We start from the raw sequence: 21,383 nt of genomic DNA, 5'->3' as shown, positions 1-21,383 counted from the left end.
TCCAGGCTGAAGCTGTCAGAACTCAGCAAATCACAGCCCTCCTTCTCTACATGGAAGTCAGACAGAATTTGAGCTTCTCACTCAGTTATGGATGAGCTGGGATGCACCATGGAACAAACGTATGCAGGTCAAAGTCTGTGGGATACTACTGTGTGGATCCCCAAAAGAACTGAGATACTTTTCACTCAAGAACAAGCCAGCTTTGCTTATATCCATCAACTAGGTTTTTTATCCACATTAATTTTCTGTGTCTCCACTGCAAGGATATTCTTAGGCTTATTAAATCAATGTGTACTGTGGGGATTAATTTTCTCAAGGACATTTTCCCAAATCTAAACTGAAGGCATCTACCATCAACCACCAAAATTTCAAAGTACAAACCAGAAACCATAGCAGAACTGTTATTACAGACATCTTTTGACTGGATTAACATGGTAATAAGCTCATCAACTCCTGTAGACTTGTGCTAAAATACCTCTCAATACAGGAATTCTTTTATGGATAGCATACTCAGGAAGAGGCAGTGAGGTCTCAAGGGAGGCCAGCAAAAATCAGTGAAATTTGTGTCAGGGTATGCAGGCCTGTTATCTCAGTAACATGGCTGGAAGAAGAGAAAGTTACTTTGAAATGCTAAATGGGCTAAACAGGGCAAATACGGGTCAGAGAGCCCAAACCCTACTGCCACAGATATTCCTGCTAGCACTGCCATTCAGGAACCTGGAGAGACAGACCAGCAACTGTGGAACAGGAGGCTCAACTACAGGCCTGCATCACTGGAGTCAAGAAGAGGGGCTGCACCAAGGACACAAACAGCTGTGGGTACCAGAAAGACCTGCTGTGTGAGAACTCCTCTCCTGGATGCACCTGGCATGCTAAGGAGGTAGGGGAACCAAAAAAGTTACAGGTTGAGGTCCCTTATGCAGCAAGGCTGACATCTCTTTTACCCAGAGAGAAAGCTGACTTTGGCCTTGGTAGGCACCTGCACTGTGTGCAGCAAGTTTCAGACCACCTGAGAAACAAGGTCTTTTCACCCACCCATCTCTCAGCACATCTGGGGAAGAGCAAATCCGTAACACCCAGAAAGCACCACAGTACTGAACAAGCCTGCAGCACAAACAGTAAAAAGGGTTGTTATCTGCCAGACATAACCCAAGAAATCCGTGGGAGAACTGAAATTAGTCAAGTGCCTAATCTTGAGTACAGTTTGGTATTTCTCTCACCCTGTCAATAAGTGACAAATAGTTTTGCTGGGAAATTATATGGGTAACTCGGAGCTCAAAGTCCTTCCAGGCATGGCTGCTCTCAGCCTGACAACCGTAGACCTGCAGGAGATTTTCTCCCTGATATTTTGCACTTCTCAGAGGAGTGCCAACCGTTTGGACTTCTTTCAGTGGTCCTTGGCAACCCTGCTGAAAGCAAGAAAAAAAAATCTGCCTTCATCATTAATAAAGCGTCATACTGCAGCAATATGTGAAATGCTTTTAGCAATTGTTTTCCATCTCTACACAAAACTCTTATCCAAATACTGTGCCGAGTAATCATGACTGTCATTAAGAATAAACATCCAGTACCTGACAGGTACTATAATGAGTAGTAAAATACTTAGTATTTTAACATACTACAGTTAACAAACTCGATTTTATACTGGGGCTACGATTCAAAATTTTTTATTCACTTCCAACATATACATAGGTCCATCTTAAAAGGAATATAGATGCAATACTATTTCAATATACAGTATATTGTATTAAAACCATCACACTTTGTTTATCTCTTCACATTCTAAATGAATAGCTTCCTTTCTTTCATGTTTAGTTTAACTGCATTGCCAGGATTTATTTTTATTTTGAAAGAAGCTCTGAAGGCAGTAAGTGCAAAAGTACTCACTAGGAAAAGGCACTTTGTATTGCATTTCTTTAAATAAAATTTAAAAAATCCTACCATGTTTTGACACTGATACATGCTTTTTTACCTCCTACAGCTGGCAACACCACAATATGCAGGATGCTACACTGACCCAAGACATGGTTCAAGGGAGTTCATTCCACTGTCTTCCAGAAGTCTATTGAAATCCAGGGGTTGACCACTAAACTGTAAAACAAAACTGGAAAACTGATGCAGATTTTTAAACGCTGAAAGTAATGATCCATTTGACTGGATTGCCTAGAGGCAATTAAATTGTTAGAGGATGACCTTCACAGTTCATAAATAGACATGGGGGAACAGGTAGGACTATAAAATGTAAAGCTGTGCACTAACAACAAAATGCTCTGCTGAAACTGAGAACTTGCAGGCTGAAAGCAAGAGTAAAAAACAGCCGAATATGCAGTAGTGAAACTTTCACTGAATACAGGCTGAGACCATACAAAAACCAAGGGCAACCTTACACTGTACTAACAGAGATGTTTCCAGAAATGATGGGAAATTCAGTTGTTTATGTCATTGTATATAATACTACAGATAATCATCTAAATACTGTGCTTTGTTCATGACATCTCATTCAAGAATTGTAAGCTCAAAAAGATGCAATGATGTAGCTCTACTCTGGTATGAAAAATGATGAGCCAGTCTCATGAGCAGAGAGAAAAAGATACTGGATTGGGAGTCTGGCCTTACCTAGACAAAAAGTGAGAGGAACAGAATTGCTGTCTATAATCTTTCAGGTGAGTCGAAAGCAGAGAGCAAGAAAAGATATTTAAGTAATGCTGAGGGATACTAATGTAAGAATTAGACAAAGTTTTGGAGAAAAGATTTCTAATTCTTACCTAAGGCAAGAATTTAATTGACTTTCAGAGAACTGTAATAAATATACCAAAGGATTATGTATTACAATATTTTTCAGATAACCTTCCATTCCTGTGTTTGACAATTACATGATTCACACTGCTATCTCCAAACAACCTCGGGAATACTGTAGGGTGGAAGAATATCAGAGGCTGGCCTTTGAATGCATTATATCAGGATTCAGCCTTTTTAAAGTCCTGGTTCATGTCAGCTGCAAATAAGAAAATGTTCAAATGCTGCCTATATTAAGACACTTGCTGTTTACATTGAAGCTTTTATTACAAGTGTATATGCTAATAACATACATTTTATGTGTGTTATTCTATGTTTGCCAAAGCTCAGGAGCTGTAGGTACAACAAGAGATGTCCCCATTTTGTGAGCATGCTTCCTTGCTTTTGCCACAGGGTGTTCCTTGGTTTTCATTTTTACTGTGCAAGCATACAATAGTCCTTACCTAGCTGACTGGAAGAATGGGGATTTAACTGGCCAGTCAACACCAAACTAGTGGCATGTTTTCCTCTAGCATCTGACGGAAACCCTACAGCCTTTGTGGCATACAACCGTGTCAAGACAGAGCTGGGGATCTACTGTGAGGAAACCCCTTCAGCTGGGTACCAGCAAACATAGAGGGCAAGGGTCTGCTTTGCTTCCTTGCTAAATCAAAGTGCAGAAGCCAGGAGGAACTGCAATGGCAGAGGATCCTTCTGCCAGCTCCACAGCCCAGCTCTGCATTTTACCCTTGACTGAAATCTCTACATATCTGAACTCAGTTGGCTCTCCTGCCTCCATGTGCAACATTCACTCATCCTCTTGAGATCCAGATCACCAGGTTTGCAGGAACCTCCAGCTTCTAACCTGAGATTTTGTGAAGTTACTGTGAAGAACCTTTCTATATAGTCACAGTCAGTTTGGTCTCCTTAGCCTGGAATTTGTCTAATTTTATACAGTGGCACATGACTATTTTATTTATTGAAATAATACAGAGTATGTAATTACTAAAGTGAATAAATCAAAATAGGTTAGAAGTCTAAATAGAAAGAATTCCCTTAAGTTGTCTTGTCTTTGAGAGTAAAATATAAGCCAGTATGACCTTTCCAGCCAGCTGGAGGCAACAAATCAGTATAATCCTAATTAACATTCTGCTCATTTATATGTTTTCTTCTTACAGAAAATCCTGTAACATTCAATAAGATTTCTCTGCAAGTGCCAAAAGAAAAAGAAAAAATAAACCACCATGTGCAGATGAAAAAATGAAAAATGTCTCAGAAATCTACTGACTACCCCAGACCACACTGAGTAAGTTCCAAACGAATGTACGCCAATGGTAACAATAATTTTACTCAACAATTTTGCAACATAACACTACTGCATTTATTTTTTTAAACACAGAAAGGATTGTTCTCTGACACAAATGTTTCAATGACAAAAACCCATCCTATCTGCTTTAAATCTCTATCTAGGTCATGCAAACACATAACAGCAAGAATTATGGTATGTGAATTGAAGGGGATTACTTAATGGCATGAAGTTGCTCACTGCCTACATTCTGGTAGGCTAATGAAGAACTTTATCATTAGGGAAAATCTATTATTAAAAAATCCTAGTTAAATACTGATTCTATTTAAAATATTTTCCTTTTGCAAAAACCTAGCCTGGGGATGGTTTTGTTTGATTAGCTCAGCATTTTTCTACATCTCATATAAATGATACGAACAGATACACAGCTGTGGCACAACCACTCTTTATGAATAGTTCCCTCTGTCAGGATGCTATCAAGGATCTTGTCTTGTTTGATTAGGCCTTGTCAAAAGCTCACAAGTATATAAGCTTTGAAAAGATAAATATTACAGAAGCATTCTTACTTTGCTCTTAAGATTAAATGGAAGTTTTCCTTTAAAGTAATAAATAAATCCCTAAGAAGTCCAGAGAAGTTCTGCTGCTCTACTGAACAGCTTGCTCCCATTGCTGGGCCATGTGTTTGCCATTTCTCCTTCTGGGCAAAATTCTCTCTCCGCACATGCAGAAAGCTCAGTGAACAGGTATTTATGTGCTCTGACAATAAATCCAAAATGTGACTTCTTACTGCTTTAATAACTCAAAACATGCACCCTGACCCTTATTCACCAAGTAACAGCATCAACTCTACACACGCATCAGCCCCAGTAGAATGGTGCTGTATTTAGATTATAACAGCATGGTTATATTTACAACATACTCCAAACTTTGTCTTGGGCCTCAACTTGAATCCAAAACACATGTTGCACAGGCAGTTAGAGATAGACTTTAGATGGGCAACAGGACAAGAGGAGCTGAGTGGTTCAGGCCTGCACTGTGACTTCACACAGACTCAGATATTCACCTATCATTGGTGTAAATGGCCCAATGTGTATTAACCCAATTCATCACCTCAGGACCAGCCCTGACATCACCTGTCTTGAAGAAAGGAAGATCTGTAGGAGCATGGCTATGGTTGCTCCTCAGATGGTTTGAACAAGCACAGTTGGTCAGACAGACCACAGGCAGTGCAGCTGCCCGGGCACATGGATGATGACTACAGCATGTGCCAAGGTTTAGTCCCTTATTTGTGCTGGCTATCAAATCACAGTACAGTGTTAATTACGTCTTCATTTGAACACAACCAAAACAAGTTGAATGAGAGAATCGCAGAATCATAGAAATGCTTATGTTGGAAAATACTTTTAAGATCATCAAGTTGAACCCTTAACCCTGGCAAGTCCACCACTAAACCATGTTCCTAAGTGCCACATCTACACATCTTTTAAATACCACCAGAGATGGTGATTTCACAACTTCCCTGGGCAGTCTGTTCCAGTGCTTGACAACCACTTCAGTGAAGAAATTTTTCATAATGTCCAATCTAAATCTCCTCTGGTGCAACCTGAGGCCATTACTTCTCGTCCTATTGCTTGTTACCTGGGAGAAGAAATCAACCCCACCTGGCTACAGTCTCCTTTCAGGGAGTTGTAGAGAGTGGTCTCCCGTGAGCTGCCTTTCTCCAGACCAAACACCTCCAGCTCCCTCAGCTGCTCCTCAGCAGACCTGTGCTCCAGGCAGACTCTTCCCCAGCTCCACTGCCCTTCTCTGGACTCGCTCCAGGTCCTCAATGTCTTTCTTGTACTGAGGCACCCAAACCTTAACCCAGAATTCAAGGTGTGGCCTCAACAGCACCAAGGACAGGGTGACAATCCCTGCCCTGGCCCTGCTGGCCACACTGTTTCTGGTACAGGCCAGAATGCCACTGGCCACCTGGGCATACAATGGCTCACATTCAGTCACTGTTGACCAGCACACCCAGGTCCTTTTCCAACGGGCACCTTTCCAGTCACTCATCTCCAAGCCTGGAGTGCCATATGGAGTTGTGAACAGAATGCAGGACCTGGCACTTGGTCTTGTTGTATCTGATGAAATTAGCCTCAGGCCACTGATCCATCCTGTCCAAATACCTCTGTAAAGGCCTCCTACCCTCCAGCAGATCAACACTCCCACCTGACTTGGTATCATCTGCAAAGCTGCTGAGGGTGCCCTTGATCCCCTCATCCAGATTGTAGATAAAGATATACAACATTTCAGTCCATATGTAAGTAGGCTGTGCATATATGAACTGCTGAAACTGCAAAAGGTTTGTGGCCACTGAAGACATGAAACCATTGATCAAGTGGCCAACACCTTCTGTGCCCTTTCCTACAGGTTTTTCATTTTTTGAGAGGGAATACTGATATTTTACATAAAAAGATGTGCTGTGTAATTTTCAGCCTGAAAACAAAATTTCACAATTTCCAATCCACTGGAACTTTTCCTTAGCCACTGTATGTTTAAATAAATTCTTCTTTCCATGTTTATTGTGCTTCTCCTGAACAGCTTATGCAATCCTTTCTTTCTTCCTTCTTTGGCCCTGTAATGTCTTTCCCAAGAGTACTGTTGTTACTGGCCCCATGTAAAATCAGATGTTCCATATTCATCAGAAAAGAAAGCAACACAGAGTACAAACATATTTCATGTGAAATTATGTAGGAAACACTGGAAATTATGTAGGAAACACTGTTCCAGCTGCTGCTGATTTACAGATTCAACCAAAAAAAGTAATATGAAATTCTTAATATATTCGTTTCGAGCAGCTCTAGCTCCTCTGTAGCCCAACAAAGTGAATGCAAGCAATTATCTTTCAACCACTGGTGTTTGATTCATTACAGTAGGCCCAAAGTATAGCACTTGGAAAAAACACCACTTTATAGAAAACTAAAGTGATTGGATTTTCCCCCATTATGAAATATTTTTAAAGGATCCAGTCCTTGCAACATTGTGATAAAGCACAATGGCATATAGAGAAAGCAAAAATTCCATGGTTTTTTGTGTGTTGGAAGAAATATTATTATTTTTAAATAGGTGGGATAATGGTTGGGCACATGGTTGATACAATCATGTCTTTGATGGCAGGATGGACTACAGGATGAGATGTGCCCCTCCAAGGGAAGAAAATTTTAATAGTTCAAATACCTTCTTCCCTCAATATGTGAATGAAAATCCTCTTTCCACAAGCAATGTTGGAGCTGCAGGACTACACTCAGGAACCTGTGCACACACTGTGCTCACAAATGAACTCCCAAACTGGTCCCTTTGTGCATAGTGTAATGGGATCTGAGAGTGTCATGCAGGCAGAGAGAAAGAAGAGCAGGTAGCTGGCCCTGAGATTACTGTTCCTCTTGTAAAGCCAGCAGGATTTCCAGCACCATGACCTACTGGCCTTACAGCACTTATTACTGTCAGTGTACACTGTCTCCAATCTTTTCCCTATTCTCATTCTTCAAGGATTGCTGTAAGACCAGCATGTCCCAAGTATGTACACTTAGGTTTCTGTACCCCAAGTTTTTGGATGTGAATCTACAGATCACAAACATCTTGGAAAGAAATCTTGGTGATGGGAAGAGTTGTGATGTTGACATTTGATGAATCTGAGGTAAAATCCTAGCCTAACTTAAAACATTGAGGTCAAGGGAGTCAGCTTGTCCCCTTCACAACTTCCTAAAGATCTGTTGAAATAGAGAGATTTCAAAAGGTCTTGGGATTCATTTGGAAATGGATATTTTTCTCATCCTTATATTTGCTTAGAAAGCTGGACAATGTGAGAGCAGTGGTACAAACAAATCTAGCTGATTTTGCACTGAAGTAGGTTAGGAGGCATTCCTGTAAGCCCTCTCACCAGTGTCACTGAGCAGATAATCATCTCTGATTACCAGCCAATAACAAAAAGCTGATAATATCAGCCACCACAGCTTAAAGAAGACAACACACTATGCCTTCATATAATATTCAGTTGGAAGGGATCTCTGGAGGTCATCTGGTCCAACCTATACTGAAAGTATAACCAGTTAGTACAAGTTGCTCAAGGTCATGTCCAGGCAAGATATGTATATTTCAGAGCTTCTCTGGACCCCTATTCCAATTTTTTACTTATCCTCCCAGAGAATAATTCTTTCCAAATATCTAATTAGAAAGTCCCTTGCAAATTATGACTACTGCCTCTTGCACCATCCCTGTGCACCTTGGAAAACTCTTTCCCCCTTTCCTCACATCTTCTCATTTTAGTAGTTGCAAGGCTGCAAGACAAGTTGCAGAAGTAAGAATCCCCCAGGCCTGTTCTTCTCTAGGCTGAGCAGACCCAGCCCTCAGCCCCTCCTTGTACATTGCATGCTCCAGCCCAACCCCAACCTGAGAGCCAGCCTTCCTTGGGGCTTGGGTCTTGTAGGAAGACAATTTTTTTTCCTTCTATTTTAGAGAGTTGCGTAATTTTGCATAAATTAAAAATAAATAAATAAATAAAGCTTATTAAAATAAAATAAAGCTTTTAATAAACCTCACTTTATTTCTCTGTTCAGTGAGTTTTTAAGAACCCATTTTCATCCCTTGTCTAATTAGACAGGTAGTGATATGATACCAACGGCTCCTATTATGGACCCATTTTTCTTGTCACAGAGATCTACTTATTAACCTCATTTAACCTCATCTATTTCTACCGATTCCCAAAAGACTTGAAAGGTCTGAGTTTGTCCAACATGCTGTGAGTTTTGAAAATGATTGTCCAAGACAAGTCTTTAAGCTTCTAGACACTCTCAAAATGGTATTTGTACAATTTCTTTTGGGAGTTGTACATAATGCTACTTTGAGCTTCTTCCCATGACAACCTCCCTCTGTTTGCACAGAACATGCAGCAAAATAGCAGTTTAAGCTAAGAGTTGCTTTTTCTACATCCAAGTAAACATAAATTAATTTCAGCTAGAGGAAAGTGTAAGTTAATTACATCCTGAGCATCAGGAAACAACAGCTTTCTATTATATCGCCCTAATTTCTGAGCTATACAATTATATGCTACTGCAAAAAAGGATGCATGATTATCAAGACAAGAATCTTTTCAGAAAAAAAAATGAAAGGAAATTGTTCCATTGCTGACAATCAGTGCTATAAATACTGTTTAGCTAATATCTTTTCAGAAGTCATTTCCATTATTTGCAATCCTAACTTCGAGTGATGTGTCGGCTGTGTGTTGTCAGATTCTCCTTTCAAAGAGGATGAGCATAAATGTTGGACTGACTCCTCAGATAAGCCCTCAAAAATTCAGCTTCTTGTGAATATTTTGCAATACTCATTGGAATTAAATTAAAAATCATTGTTTTTACTAACCATACTGTAATAATGCCTTGCGTTTGCTTTGCCTCTTAAATCAGGGCCAAGACTGGCTTGTGAAAACACATAGGGACTCGCAGGCCTGCTCTAAGCAGCCACAATGCCTTGAAGACACAAGTCACAACGTAAAGAGCAACAGGTAAGACATACAAACACTTCTTTTTAACTGCCAATAAACTCATTTGGCCTAATATGAAGGAAAGTGGTGCAGACACAGAGCGGGGGGTTGTACAGCAGTTCAGCTGAACGCCAACAGAAACACTACAGAAAAACACCCATCTTGGTAACAGTACTTAGTGTGAGAAGCAAGGAAGCAAACCCACACAAACCACCATGAACACAAAGTCAAAGGCTACTGTGCTAGATAGCCTGTGTGTTACTGGGGGTGGGAGAATCTTCCCAAATCAGGTACAGCCTATCAGATTCATAAGGGATAAATGTGATAGCTCTGCATCAGCAGAACTTTGGTCGCTGCAGATTCCTTGTGCAATGCCCCTTTCAGGACAGCTATACCACTCCCTCAGAAAGTTTAAGTTCTGTTTCAAATTCTCCTTCCCTATTATTTTCCACCTCAAGTCTTCTTCTACGCACTGTCCTCAACAAACGTCATCTTGTCTGAATCTTACCTAGCATTACAGCTTGGAAATGTAGTTCCCACAGCTCTTGAGAAGAATAACGGTGTCCATCTCCCCAATTCCTTCCACTGCCTTCTCCTCTTCTGTCATACCAAACACAGTATTACTATACTTGACTTTCAAGCTCCCACCTTTGCTATCACCATCTCTTAGGTGCATTGGCTTTTGCTCTGATCAGCCATTTAGTAGCAGTTTGTCATTTGATTTTTAACCTTCAAGTGAGCATCTCTGTGCTTGCTGCCTTAATAGAGCAGGGCCCCTCACCCAAATAGCCACAGACCTGTTTGGATGGAGTCACCCAAATCTTGTCTAGCATTGCTATGACCTCTACCAAAAACCTGACATGTAAACAAGCGTCGAGCGGGGCAAGAATGGATGAAAGGGGTGAGAAGGGGCTCCTGGACTGGCAGAGTTGTACTTTTAACATCAAGAACTGATTCCCTGAGAAGCCAATCCCACTGTAAGGTCCCCATCCCCTGACCTCAGGCCAGCAGACCTTATCCCTTACACTGTCACTGCTGCTAGTTTGACATGATGATAACCTGGCTGAGCCAGGTTCAGACTGTTCACCATGGGCTCAGACATGCACCAGCAGTGCACCAGCCATGTAGCAGAAGCCCCAGTCCAAGGGAATTGGGCTGCTCTTCTTTACAGCAGTAGCCAGACACATTGGACCAACAGCCCAATGTGTAAATGTACAAAACCCACAGCATGACCTACCCCTGGTTCCTCACAGAAACCTGAAAACTCTTACCTGCCTGCAAATCCCTGTGACATAGCTGTGGTAGCCCATGTACTCAACCACACAATTGCAAGGAAATGAGGAATTACAGCCTTGTGATGTGAAAACATGCTTCTATATTCGCTCTGAATTAGCAAGTGCAATCAGGAACATTTTTTAATTATTTGCAACTGCACCTTTGAGATCTGAACGCATTTACTGTATTGAGGCACTGCTAAGACGCAAACTATGGAAGCTGTAAAAGGCTGATAATTAAGGTCAGGGTTGCCTTCTGAAGTAGTGCTGTCACACTGGTGATAAGCTGGTCAGGCAAATTGCACAGCACAAATTTCAAAACACATGAAATGCCAGTATTTGAATGTCCATTCATGCATAATACTGTGACAAGAGTGCAGAAGGAAAGGTAAAAGCCTCAAAAGAAAAAAAACATTGTCAAACTTAGTCTCTGTTCCTGTCCAGTAATAGCATGTGCATTGGGTATTTTAAACTCAACAACACTTTTACAATCTGTCTTCTACTGGACTCTGAAATTTTTAAATAGGAATCCAGCCAATTAAGCCCTGAGGGGGTGGTCAAGCAAACCCAGCAATGGCTGCTGCCACAATTCCCTCTCCCTGTACTTGACCACGTGTTTCTGCTGGCTCCGTCACCCCAGTATTGGCACTGGTCTGACTTCATGCTGAACCTGTTTAGAAAGTTAGATTTTTCTTATCTGGCTTCAGCTGCTTCAGTTCCCTGCACTTCTGATCCCAGACAAATACCCATGCTAAGTGCAAGGGAAGTGATAAGAGCAGGGCAGGAGCAGCCTACAGCTAGATCTGCTCTATCAGTAAACCACAGCCTCAAACCACACATATTTCAGGGACATGGGTGAAGCCAGCACCCATTTCTCTCCCTGTACTTCTTCAGAGAAAGCTTTTTTGTGGTCATGTGGTAAATTGGTTTAAAAAACTGACTCAACTGAAATACCAGCCTCCCAAAAGCTCTGCTGATCACTTCCCCAGTGCAGGTCACCATATGGTGATGGTCCAGAGATGCTTAAGCTAGTCCAAAGGAGGGGAAGCACAGAGGAGGGAACCAGAAGGCAAGAACACCTATTTAATTGCAGTGGTTTATACATTAAAATTGTTTAAAATATATGGTTTACATATCCTGATCTTGCTTAAGAACAAAACCAAAAACCCATGATTAACATTTGAAATGCATCCTTCCCTCGACAAATGCCAGTGGTTCTGCTGAGACGTCAAGCTTTACACTTTCTGTCTTTATTAACCTTTAGAGCCTCAACACAGTTCTTCTTCAAAGACTATATACACAAACCAAAGCTGATTAGCTCTTGCTTCTTCCCCAGGCTTTCATCCTCTTTGTCAGTTCATCAGTTTAACCTCTTCCCACTTATTTTGAGGAGATGACTAGCCTTGAACATAGGAAAAAAGTATCTGTGAGTTAGCAAAGGGACCCACACAAGTCTGCTCTGCCAGGATGGTAGAAGCCAAGAGAGCTAGCAGAATAACAATACCAGGGTTATGAAAATAAAAAGCAGAAGAAGTAGCAAGAAAGTTAGAAGGCCCTGAGCCTCAGAAGGGAATGTCTTGTTTCTGAGAGCAGACCCCAAGCCCAGACCTACCACCAAGCTGGCACTCAGTGCCTGGACATTTAGTGACGGGGCTAAAGAAGTCTGTTTCAGGAGTTTAGCTGGACTGCAGAGAGGCTGACATTTGCTGCTGTGACAATATCCCTTCACTTTCTTACGTTCTACATCACAGAAAGCACTGAAATTCTGTGAGTCCTATGCTTGAAAAAGTACTGGAGTCTACAGATACAAGAAATACCTCAATTAAAATGAGATGCACTGGTTCCTCCCTCGTCCTTGTCCTTACTATACAATAGTAAAAGCTGGCTGACCTCCCTCCTGGCTCCAGTTTGGTCTCTTACTTTACTGATGTGATTCTGGGAGCTGAAAAGGGCAAGATCCTTTCCTGAACAGAGTACCCAGAGTTCCCTACCCATTTCGGTACACAGTAGCTTCTCTGCATCTCCACACTTGGGAGTTATTTCTCTCTGTGCTTTCAGGATGCCACTCCTGGTCTTGGGGTCTGACCTCCCAAACCAGAAATCCCAGTGCTGACGAAATCCCACTTTGGCAGCTTCACACAGACCATCCCTCACCATTCAGAACCCACCACTGCTGCAAGACACTGCTACCAACTGCAGCCAAGATTTGTGCTGCAAGGGCTTTATTCTTCTTCAGAGCATACAGCAGCTACCCCTGTTGGGACCTGATAAATAGCTCAAATTCCTAGGCACTATCACTACACAAATAGTAAATAATAATGACAAGTAATAGGAGGACTTCTCTGTCACAGTGCCAGCCTATGGCCACTGCTCCCACAGAAGCAGGGATCGTGTAGTAAACGCAAACCAAGATTGATTTTGGCACATTAATTCTGCCCTCCCTGCATGACCATCAACATCGAAACAAGTTTCCTTCACTTTTTCATAGGCAGCTCCTCTAACATGAAATATATAAAAAATATTATTGCGCATGCTATACACATCAACTAGCCTGCTGATCTCTGCTAACCTGAAACAAAAGTTAATGATTGACTCCATCTGGAATGGAATACATAAAATATACAGCACAAAGCACTCATACAACATTTGCCTTCCTATATACACAGTGAAAGAACGATCACTGTTTGCACATGCGTTGTTAACTACTTGATCTCTGAGCTGCACTTGAGGAAAGCTGCTGATGGCAACAACTGAATTATTAAAAGGCATAGCTAAAAGGAAAGAACTAAGGAAACAAAGCCTTACATCTTCATTTCTAGAAAGGTTGAATAGTCCCAATTTTACTGAAGAACATGAGAAATTGAAACTCCTGGCCCAGGAATCTCACATATATATATATATGTATACATATATATACACAGATGGGACTTGTCATTAGCATTAGTACCAATAGGCAAGATTGAAACACATGAAAGGGTGCATCACGTATCAAAGACTCTAGAAAAAAATGAGCATATAAATTTGAAACACTTTTTTTAAAATTTAAATCATATGCAGTAATAAAACTATGCAATTGAAATTGTTGTTATAGGGCAGAGTTAGTGGGAAACCTTGGTTTCAGAGCACTTCATTTTGCAGCCTTATCCACCTTCACTTTGACATCTTTTCTTTCAGTGTATCACTCTGGTGAAACCCCACAGAGAAAACCAATGATTTTTTGCTTGATTTTGGAAAACAAATTGGTGAAAGGGAAATTATTTGGACAGAGATTTCTGGAGGGGTCTGTTCCACAGAGATCTAATGATATAATCTCTGTGTTCTACCCACCCTGACGAAGTCAGCATACAAGGGTCTTCTCAAGTGAGACAACTGAAAACTTACTTTTTTCAGGGTTAGTTTCGAACCCAATCAGTAGCTCCTGGCTAAGGGAAATGCAACCACTGGTGAAGGAAGTTGCAAGAAAAATATGCAGGGGGTAGAAAAATAATCCTCCCCTGAAGAGGAAGTACAAAATTTGATTGTTTTAGGCAGATTACAAAATCTCATCTTAACAAATTCTGTCAATTCTTCAAACGGCATACATGTTTAACATCTGAGGACTTGAGAATAAGTGACCTCTAGACAATTGTATATCTCAAATCCTTTTAGAGTCAAAGCTTACACCAGAGTCTTAACACACTTTCAAACACAGTGATAGTGATTTAATAAAATCTGTAACTATACAGTTTATATAATCCTGCATCATAGTAATACATGAACACTAAGGGTCGTTTGATGGCATTGCTCTAGAAACTGTCACTTTACATGCCATGGGCTTTCTGCATCTTAGAGTGCCAATGAACTTTTCAATCCTACCACCATGAAAAAGAGTTGACTGTTTATTTCTCAGAATAAGAAAAAAAGTTATGGACTTGTAGGTGCTACCATCCTTCACAATTTAATGACTCTGAAAGTTATGCACTCTAATATGGCTTCTGAAAGTGATAAGGTTCCTGAAGTGAAACCTTTGGAAGACCAGTGAAAACTGGTTTTGTCTTACAGCTTCAAAATGTGTAGCTGTTTACCATGTAAAACCTTTTACCTTTGTAAAACAAAACTCATACACCAACTCTGACAAAAAGGCAAACAAATTTTTGTTGAATCTTTTGTCTCTTCCAAAAGAAAGAAAAATCTCTAAGAAACATGTTTCATATTTCTCTAAGTAGAAAGAAAAACAATGCTGATTATAAGAACTATTCTATCAAAATCACTGCCTCATCTAGAGAAGTCTCATAATTATTTACTCAACTAGTTAATAGAAGTGTGAATAGGGAAGGATGTAGGTTCTTGTGAAAGCTGGTGATAAAGATGGATCCAAAAGTCTGCAGAGACATTAATGTCATTCAAGTTACACCTGCTACAGAGAACTGCACCACATATACAGTGGCAATAATAGGTGTTTAAATATTGCTGCTCAGTCAACTGATGCCTGAGGATTCCTGAATTACTAGGCACATTTTCTGCAAGAAATGAGGGACTCTTGGGAGATATACAAGATTTTGGTGACAATCCAGCATCAAGAAACAATTAGCAGACGAGATTTCAGACACCCCTAACTTGTAAGTTAGGGAATCAGCATCTATATCAAAACATGCCCACTGAAACTTCTTCTGGTTGCCAGAGGGCAAGATCAGCTCTATCCCTGTCAGTGCTCCAACCCAGACATAATACTTTAATCCTTCTGCCAAACAGTGCTAAAATGGGCACAACCTGTTGCCTTCAACTGTATGGGAAATGAGCTTGGAATTGCTCTGCTTCTGATAAAATTCTTACCAACTTCGGTAGTGCAGTTATTAAGCTTCCAACAATGACTATCCAAAGCACTAAGGATGTGACACCTTCCTTCGAGCACTCCCAGCAAGGTCAAGGAAGCTCAGGGACATTCACTTCCCCAGGGCTGTACCACGCATGGATTTGCCAGCAGGGATGTAGCAGGGTGGAGGCTTCAAAGGGCTCTCCCAGTCCTGAGGAATCTAAAGGCCCCTTGATTGTCTCAAGCACAGCTCCCAGTTTCTTCAGGAGACAGTTCCATATCCATCACTTGTAACTTATGGAGCCTCTTAAGGGCAGTGCTGTTGCAACCTCCTCAGAAGAGAGAGCTCACCACTGAACAGCTTTAGGGTCTCTGAATCTACAGCAAAACAGAGGGAAAAGCTGAGATTTTGGGTGGTTGGAGCTGTCAGGCAGCCAGAGCCTCCACAGTTTGTCCCTGCAGGACCATCAGTGCCAAAGCTCACAGCCAGATCGTGCCCATCCCAGCTCTCACCTTGCTCTTGCTAATCTCCTGCATGGCAACAGAAGCTGACAAAGGGTCTGTTCTGGCGTGTCACACTGCTGAAATCTTCAGCTCTCCTTCACAGCTGTCAGCTTAATAATTTAAAGGCTTGCCAAGAGCCAAACTTCAGAAGTCCTCACTTTAAAAAATGTTTCTATTAACCATTAATGTTTCTATTAACTTAATGCTTCTATTAAGTAAGAGTCAGGCTTTTGCTCAGACAGCTACTGGATATAGAGGCAAAGGACACTACCAGATGTAAAAATTCACCATGCTATCTAACACATAGCTCAAGATCTTGGGTTTTTTTCCAAAAATCATCCCACCCATGGGCCAGGATTTACATGACAGCCTGTGCCAGCAGCCAGCTTCCTGGGTGCCAGCTGACATTACACACACCAGGGCAGAGGCTCCTGACCTTGCAAAGGCAAAACACACATCACAAGCAACCAAGAGACAGGAACAAGGAGAAGGAAAAAACTCTTTGTCCTACTCCTTTCCCTCCCCTAGCTACTGTGCACTTGCCTAGGGAGTGGAAGGGTGCACAGGGCTTCCATTCCCACCACAGGCACTGCCAGTGTGCAAAGCCAGGCTTGCCAAGGTGCTGCTCAGACAACTTTAACCCTCACTGTGTCAGATCCCTGCCAGAGAAGGACAGATGTGAAACAGCCCACGGGAATGAGAACTATAAGGCAACACATGAGGCCAGAGCAAGACAGGCACTATGAACTTCGCGAGGAATTTAAAGCAAGCAGCTCTGGTAAGTATTTGAGTTTAGACACACGTGCTGTTTGGTCTAGTACAAGAGTGCTTTAAATACCTGTGTTTGGTTGGGTTTGTGTAAGTAACACCATGCCCACAGTTTCATTTTACACTTTTACTCCTAAGTTATGTGCTCATCTTGCATGCACTTTCACCCAAATACACACATAATCACCTGTCTGGCTGCATCATTCCCACTGGGGGCTTATCGTGCAGTTGTAAGCATCACTAAGAATAGAGTACAGCATGTTTCCTTGAGTGCATGTGTGTGCTGGTTTTCTATATCTGTTTGCCTGCTCCAAAGGCTGATGATAGAGCCTGTCTTTGATCCTGAAAACACTCCACATTTTCATTTAGCATTAACAATTATATGCTTATCTTGGACAGGAAAAGGGAAACTTTAAATGCAGGGTTGGCTAAAAATTGTCTGCCAGCCAGTTTTCTATCACTTATTTTGTGGCTTTTACTGCCTGGAAAACTGAAGAATATAAATCCTTTACACAGAGTATTCCAACAGAAAAACATAATGAAGTTAAGAAAAAATTGGGGTAGCAGACAATTTTGGGCGTAGTTTCACAATACAGTTCCAGCTGATCCAACAGATCACTGCTATCCAAATGGAAATCTTCTGTCTTCTCCACCAGCTCCACTTCTTCCTCCTGGTTCCATATTCCCAACACCTATCTTCTGTGCCGTCTGGAAGCCAGCAGGTTAGAAAATTAACCTAACCACCAAATCACCACATTGGATCTGCTTTCAAGAAGTCCAAGAAGTTACATGAGCAGGAACAAAGAGGAGGTGAGACTACACTAGTGGGGAGTAGGAAAAGTGCCAGGAGGAGAGTGGATCTCCCCGTTCAGCAGTAGCCAGACATTATGCACACTGACTTGTTCAGAAACTCACCCTCCAAGAAGATCTAAGCTACTTCTTAGAGATTCATGAAGGAATGTCCATAAGTAACTTCACAGGATGGGCAATAATTATTTTATTTCTGCAGATCACCTTGCCCAGAAAGACCACCATGTTTCGATACCTTAATAAATAAAATCACAAATATCATTCTTGATTGCAACATTGATGAGCTGATTCTTGGAGCCTGATTCTTGGAGCCTGTTTCCTCAGTTTCTCCTTAGGGAAAGGTTGCAAAGCTTTTGCTTTTACATTTAAATATGAGGTATACAGAAAGATTATTGTGATCCTTATTTTGTATTAGCCTTAAATCTTCAACTTCTGGTAACATAAATAGGAACAGCAGGATTCTTACCTGGCACTTGGATGAACAACTCTGCACCAAATCCACCATGCAGGACCTGTGCCAGTGCACTCTGTCACCTTAAGTTTCACTTCAGGCTACTTTTAAGTAGAATCTCAAACTTGGAGCAGGCAGGCAGTGGTGTGTACTGGAGCCAGATCACCAAACTAACATTTACTTGCCAAACAGGAGTATCACTGGTGTGCATCACAAAGTGACAGTTCTCCTGACTTCGTGGATGAAAACAGTAACAGTGTCTACACTAGCACCAATGATGGTATCTCCCAAAGCAGAGAACATTTCTATCACTTTGTTTATCTGGCATCTGAGCAAAAAGTTTAAAAAAATTCAAGCAAAAACTACTGGGAAAATATTTTTACCATCTCCTTCTAGCTACTTATATAACACATTATAATGGGATTTTTCTTCCTGAATCAGAAGATGGTCCATCCCCAAACTGAAATTATTAAAATTACTTTTTCTCCTCTGTACTGTATAGGTACAGCCGGCACGCATCCAGCATTCATCACAGAAATTAAAAATTAACTGAGTCAGGCATTTTTGTTCAAGGCTCCTGTGCTGCTCACAACTCCACTCACACAGCACTGTTAATTGCTGCTGGCATTGACAGTAGGGATCCTCTTCCATCTGCTGGGACCAGCTGATGCAAAATAAAAACAATCCCTTGTAGTGAGGCGCAGCTCTGCAGGGTCAGTGCCCGGCGCCGGTGCCAGTGCCGGCCGGGCTGTGCAGGAGCGCTACCCTGCGCTCGCCTCGGCTCTCCGTGGGGTGTTGAGACACTTAATCGCTTACGGTTTCTTTGGGGTTTTTAATCTTTAAAGACGCCACTCTCCTGCACCGTTTGATGCCTTTAGTGACGCAGCAGCCTCTCCCCAGCGCCTCCTGTTCCACGCAGGGGAGCAGAGACACCCGCGGCAGAAGCCCCCCGTGCGGTGCTTCACCTCCCTGGGCTCGCAGCGCCGGCTGCGGCCCCCTCGTCCTCCTCGCTGCTGAAAGCGGGGCCGGAGCCCGGGGCCGCGATGGAAGCAGGGCAGGTGCGCCGGTGCAAAGAAAGTTCGCAGGCACAGACTCTCGCCCTCCGCCCCCCAAACCTCCCTCTCCCGCCGTCAGAGGGGCTGCTGCTGACCCCGGGTACGCGTCCCCGGAAAAGCGGGAGGAAGGCACCGCTTACCGGAGCTGCTCGCCGGTGAGCAGGACCTCGGCCATGTGCTCCAGCTCCGCCGCTTTCTGCTGCATGCTGCTCATGCCCTCCTCCATCGCCGCCGGCCTGCGGGCACAGCACCGCCGGGTGAGGGGGGACCGGGCAGCTCCGGGGCGCCTCCCCCCCGGCCCCGGCGGCCGCGGAGCTCTTCGCGGGGGTGCAGGCAGCGACAGCCACCTCCTGCAGCTCCAGCTCACCTGAGCGCCTCAGGTCACTTTTCCCCTCGGCAGGCTCGGATCCCCCCCGCCGCTTCCCGTGTTATTGTGTCACTGGCAGGCGGAGAAACACATGGCTGCAGCCGCCGCCGCCGCAGCCGCGCTCGCCAAGGCAGCAGCGGCCCCCCCCGGCTGTCACACGGCAGGGTCGGCGCTGCCCCCGCGGGAAGGGGCCGGCTCCCCGCCGGGGGCTGCGAGCCAAGCGGCTGCTGCCGCTCCCCTCCCCGCCCGCCCCGGCTCGGGAGGCAGAAGGCGGCCGCGCACGGAGGAGCGCAGCGCTCCCCGCCCGTGGCTCCCTTCCCGCGGGTGCAAAGTCCCGCGTCCTCCTTTCAACGCGGGGCTGCCGGGAGGACGGGCTGCTCGGAGGAGCCGTGCGCTCGGAAGAAGCCGATCCGACTGCACGGGCGGAGATGCGACTGCTGCCCGCTCAGGTAGCGCGGGCTGCGCCTTGGCAGTGATCCCTGGAGATGCAGCGCGGGGCGGACAGCAGAAAGGGAGGGAGCTGGTGATCTGGGGTTTCACCCTCAAAAACTCCTACTGCCCTCCTGCTGTTCACGTTTCTGCTTATCTGCCATCCAGGGGTTATTTTCAGACCCTGGTCCCCTCCTCACGTCAACTCTTTGTCTCCAGGCGACAGAGGATGCAGAATTCTTGAGGGCAGAGGAACATTTTGTCTTGGCAACGGGAAATAAATTGCAAGGTCAGGAACACTGTCAACATTTTTGATGGGAAAAAAAGGTCGGCTTTTTCTTTAATGAAGTCCAGGAGGAGGCATCTTCTGCAGTGGTCTAGCCATGGTTTTCACTTGCAAACACATGTAATACCTTGACTGCCTACTCATTGCCTTTATTTCTGCCTGCACATACTCTGTGTGCATGGAAATTGTGTCTGCTAAAGTACTTGCAATACTGTCATCGATTCAGAACCAAAATGATAGAACCACAAGAACAACTAAGAATGAATCAAGGGAACCTAGTAGTAACCAGAGTGCAGACAATGGGAAGAAGGTATTGTTTACATGGCCCATAGTAGACTTCTGGCATTTATTACCAAAGGTGACTCTGGATGTAAAAGAATGGACTTGGAACCAAGGAGAAAAATACTTGGAAAAGAAATCTACATAGGGTTACCAAGCTAACAGCAGCCACATCCAGCTCAGGGAATTCTCTGTTCTAAAAATAATTGTCTCACAAGGCAAGCACTTGTGTGACATTTCATATGTGCTTTCCCTGCTGCTCCCTAAGCATCTGTTTATAGCCACTGAGATGAACACAGGACTAGATGGCCCTTTGGTTCAATCCAGTAGAGTTTAATGCACCTTTGTGGGTCTCAAAGAGCACTAGGGTCTGTAAACGGCAAAAGGAGAAAAGCACAATCTGCCTTCGTTTCATTTGAGCCAGAGACAGGGACATCTCAGGACTGTAAGCACTACAGTTTGAGATTACTTTCTGTAAATTTGGAAGACACACATTTAATCTGAATACTTGCGAACACCCTCTAATTCCCCTCACACTGCAAACATACGAAGTACAGATTCACAGAGCTCGGAACAAAAAGGGAATTGAAACAACCATCTCATCTGACCTAATCTTTAGGACAAAGAATGTACACAATAATTTTTATCAAGCACTTTATCACATGAATGAAGGAAAGACAATTTCAAGGGAGCGTACATTGCAGACATTCCTTGGTTCTGTCACCTGGGTTTGGCTGATTTCATCCGTTCACTGTTGCTAAAAGGA

General features: G+C 43.2%; 1 protein-coding gene across 2 annotated transcripts in view; it reads right to left on the bottom strand.

Moving 5' to 3' along the window:
- The window catches only part of DEPTOR (DEP domain containing MTOR interacting protein), a 79,965-nt gene extending 60,236 nt beyond the window's left edge, over nt 1-19,729 (bottom strand). Inside the window, exons 1-2 of one of the 2 annotated variants that reach the window (XR_007199925.1) lie at nt 19,624-19,729; nt 19,397-19,492 (exon numbers count right to left, since the gene is read on the bottom strand). Coding sequence is in view for 1 of the 2 variants with exons in the window: in XM_048286539.1 (XP_048142496.1) it covers nt 19,397-19,482 (86 nt within the window). In the remaining variant the exon portion in view is untranslated. The remainder of the gene's footprint in view (nt 1-19,396; nt 19,493-19,623) is intronic. The other variant, XM_048286539.1, reaches the window with a different exon arrangement.
- Between the last annotated feature and the right edge of the window lie 1,654 nt (nt 19,730-21,383).

The sequence above is a fragment of the Corvus hawaiiensis genome, chromosome 26 (assembly GCF_020740725.1).
Source record: "Corvus hawaiiensis isolate bCorHaw1 chromosome 26, bCorHaw1.pri.cur, whole genome shotgun sequence".
NCBI lineage: Eukaryota > Metazoa > Chordata > Aves > Passeriformes > Corvidae > Corvus > Corvus hawaiiensis.
This window is presented reverse-complemented; position numbering and strand designations above follow the sequence as displayed.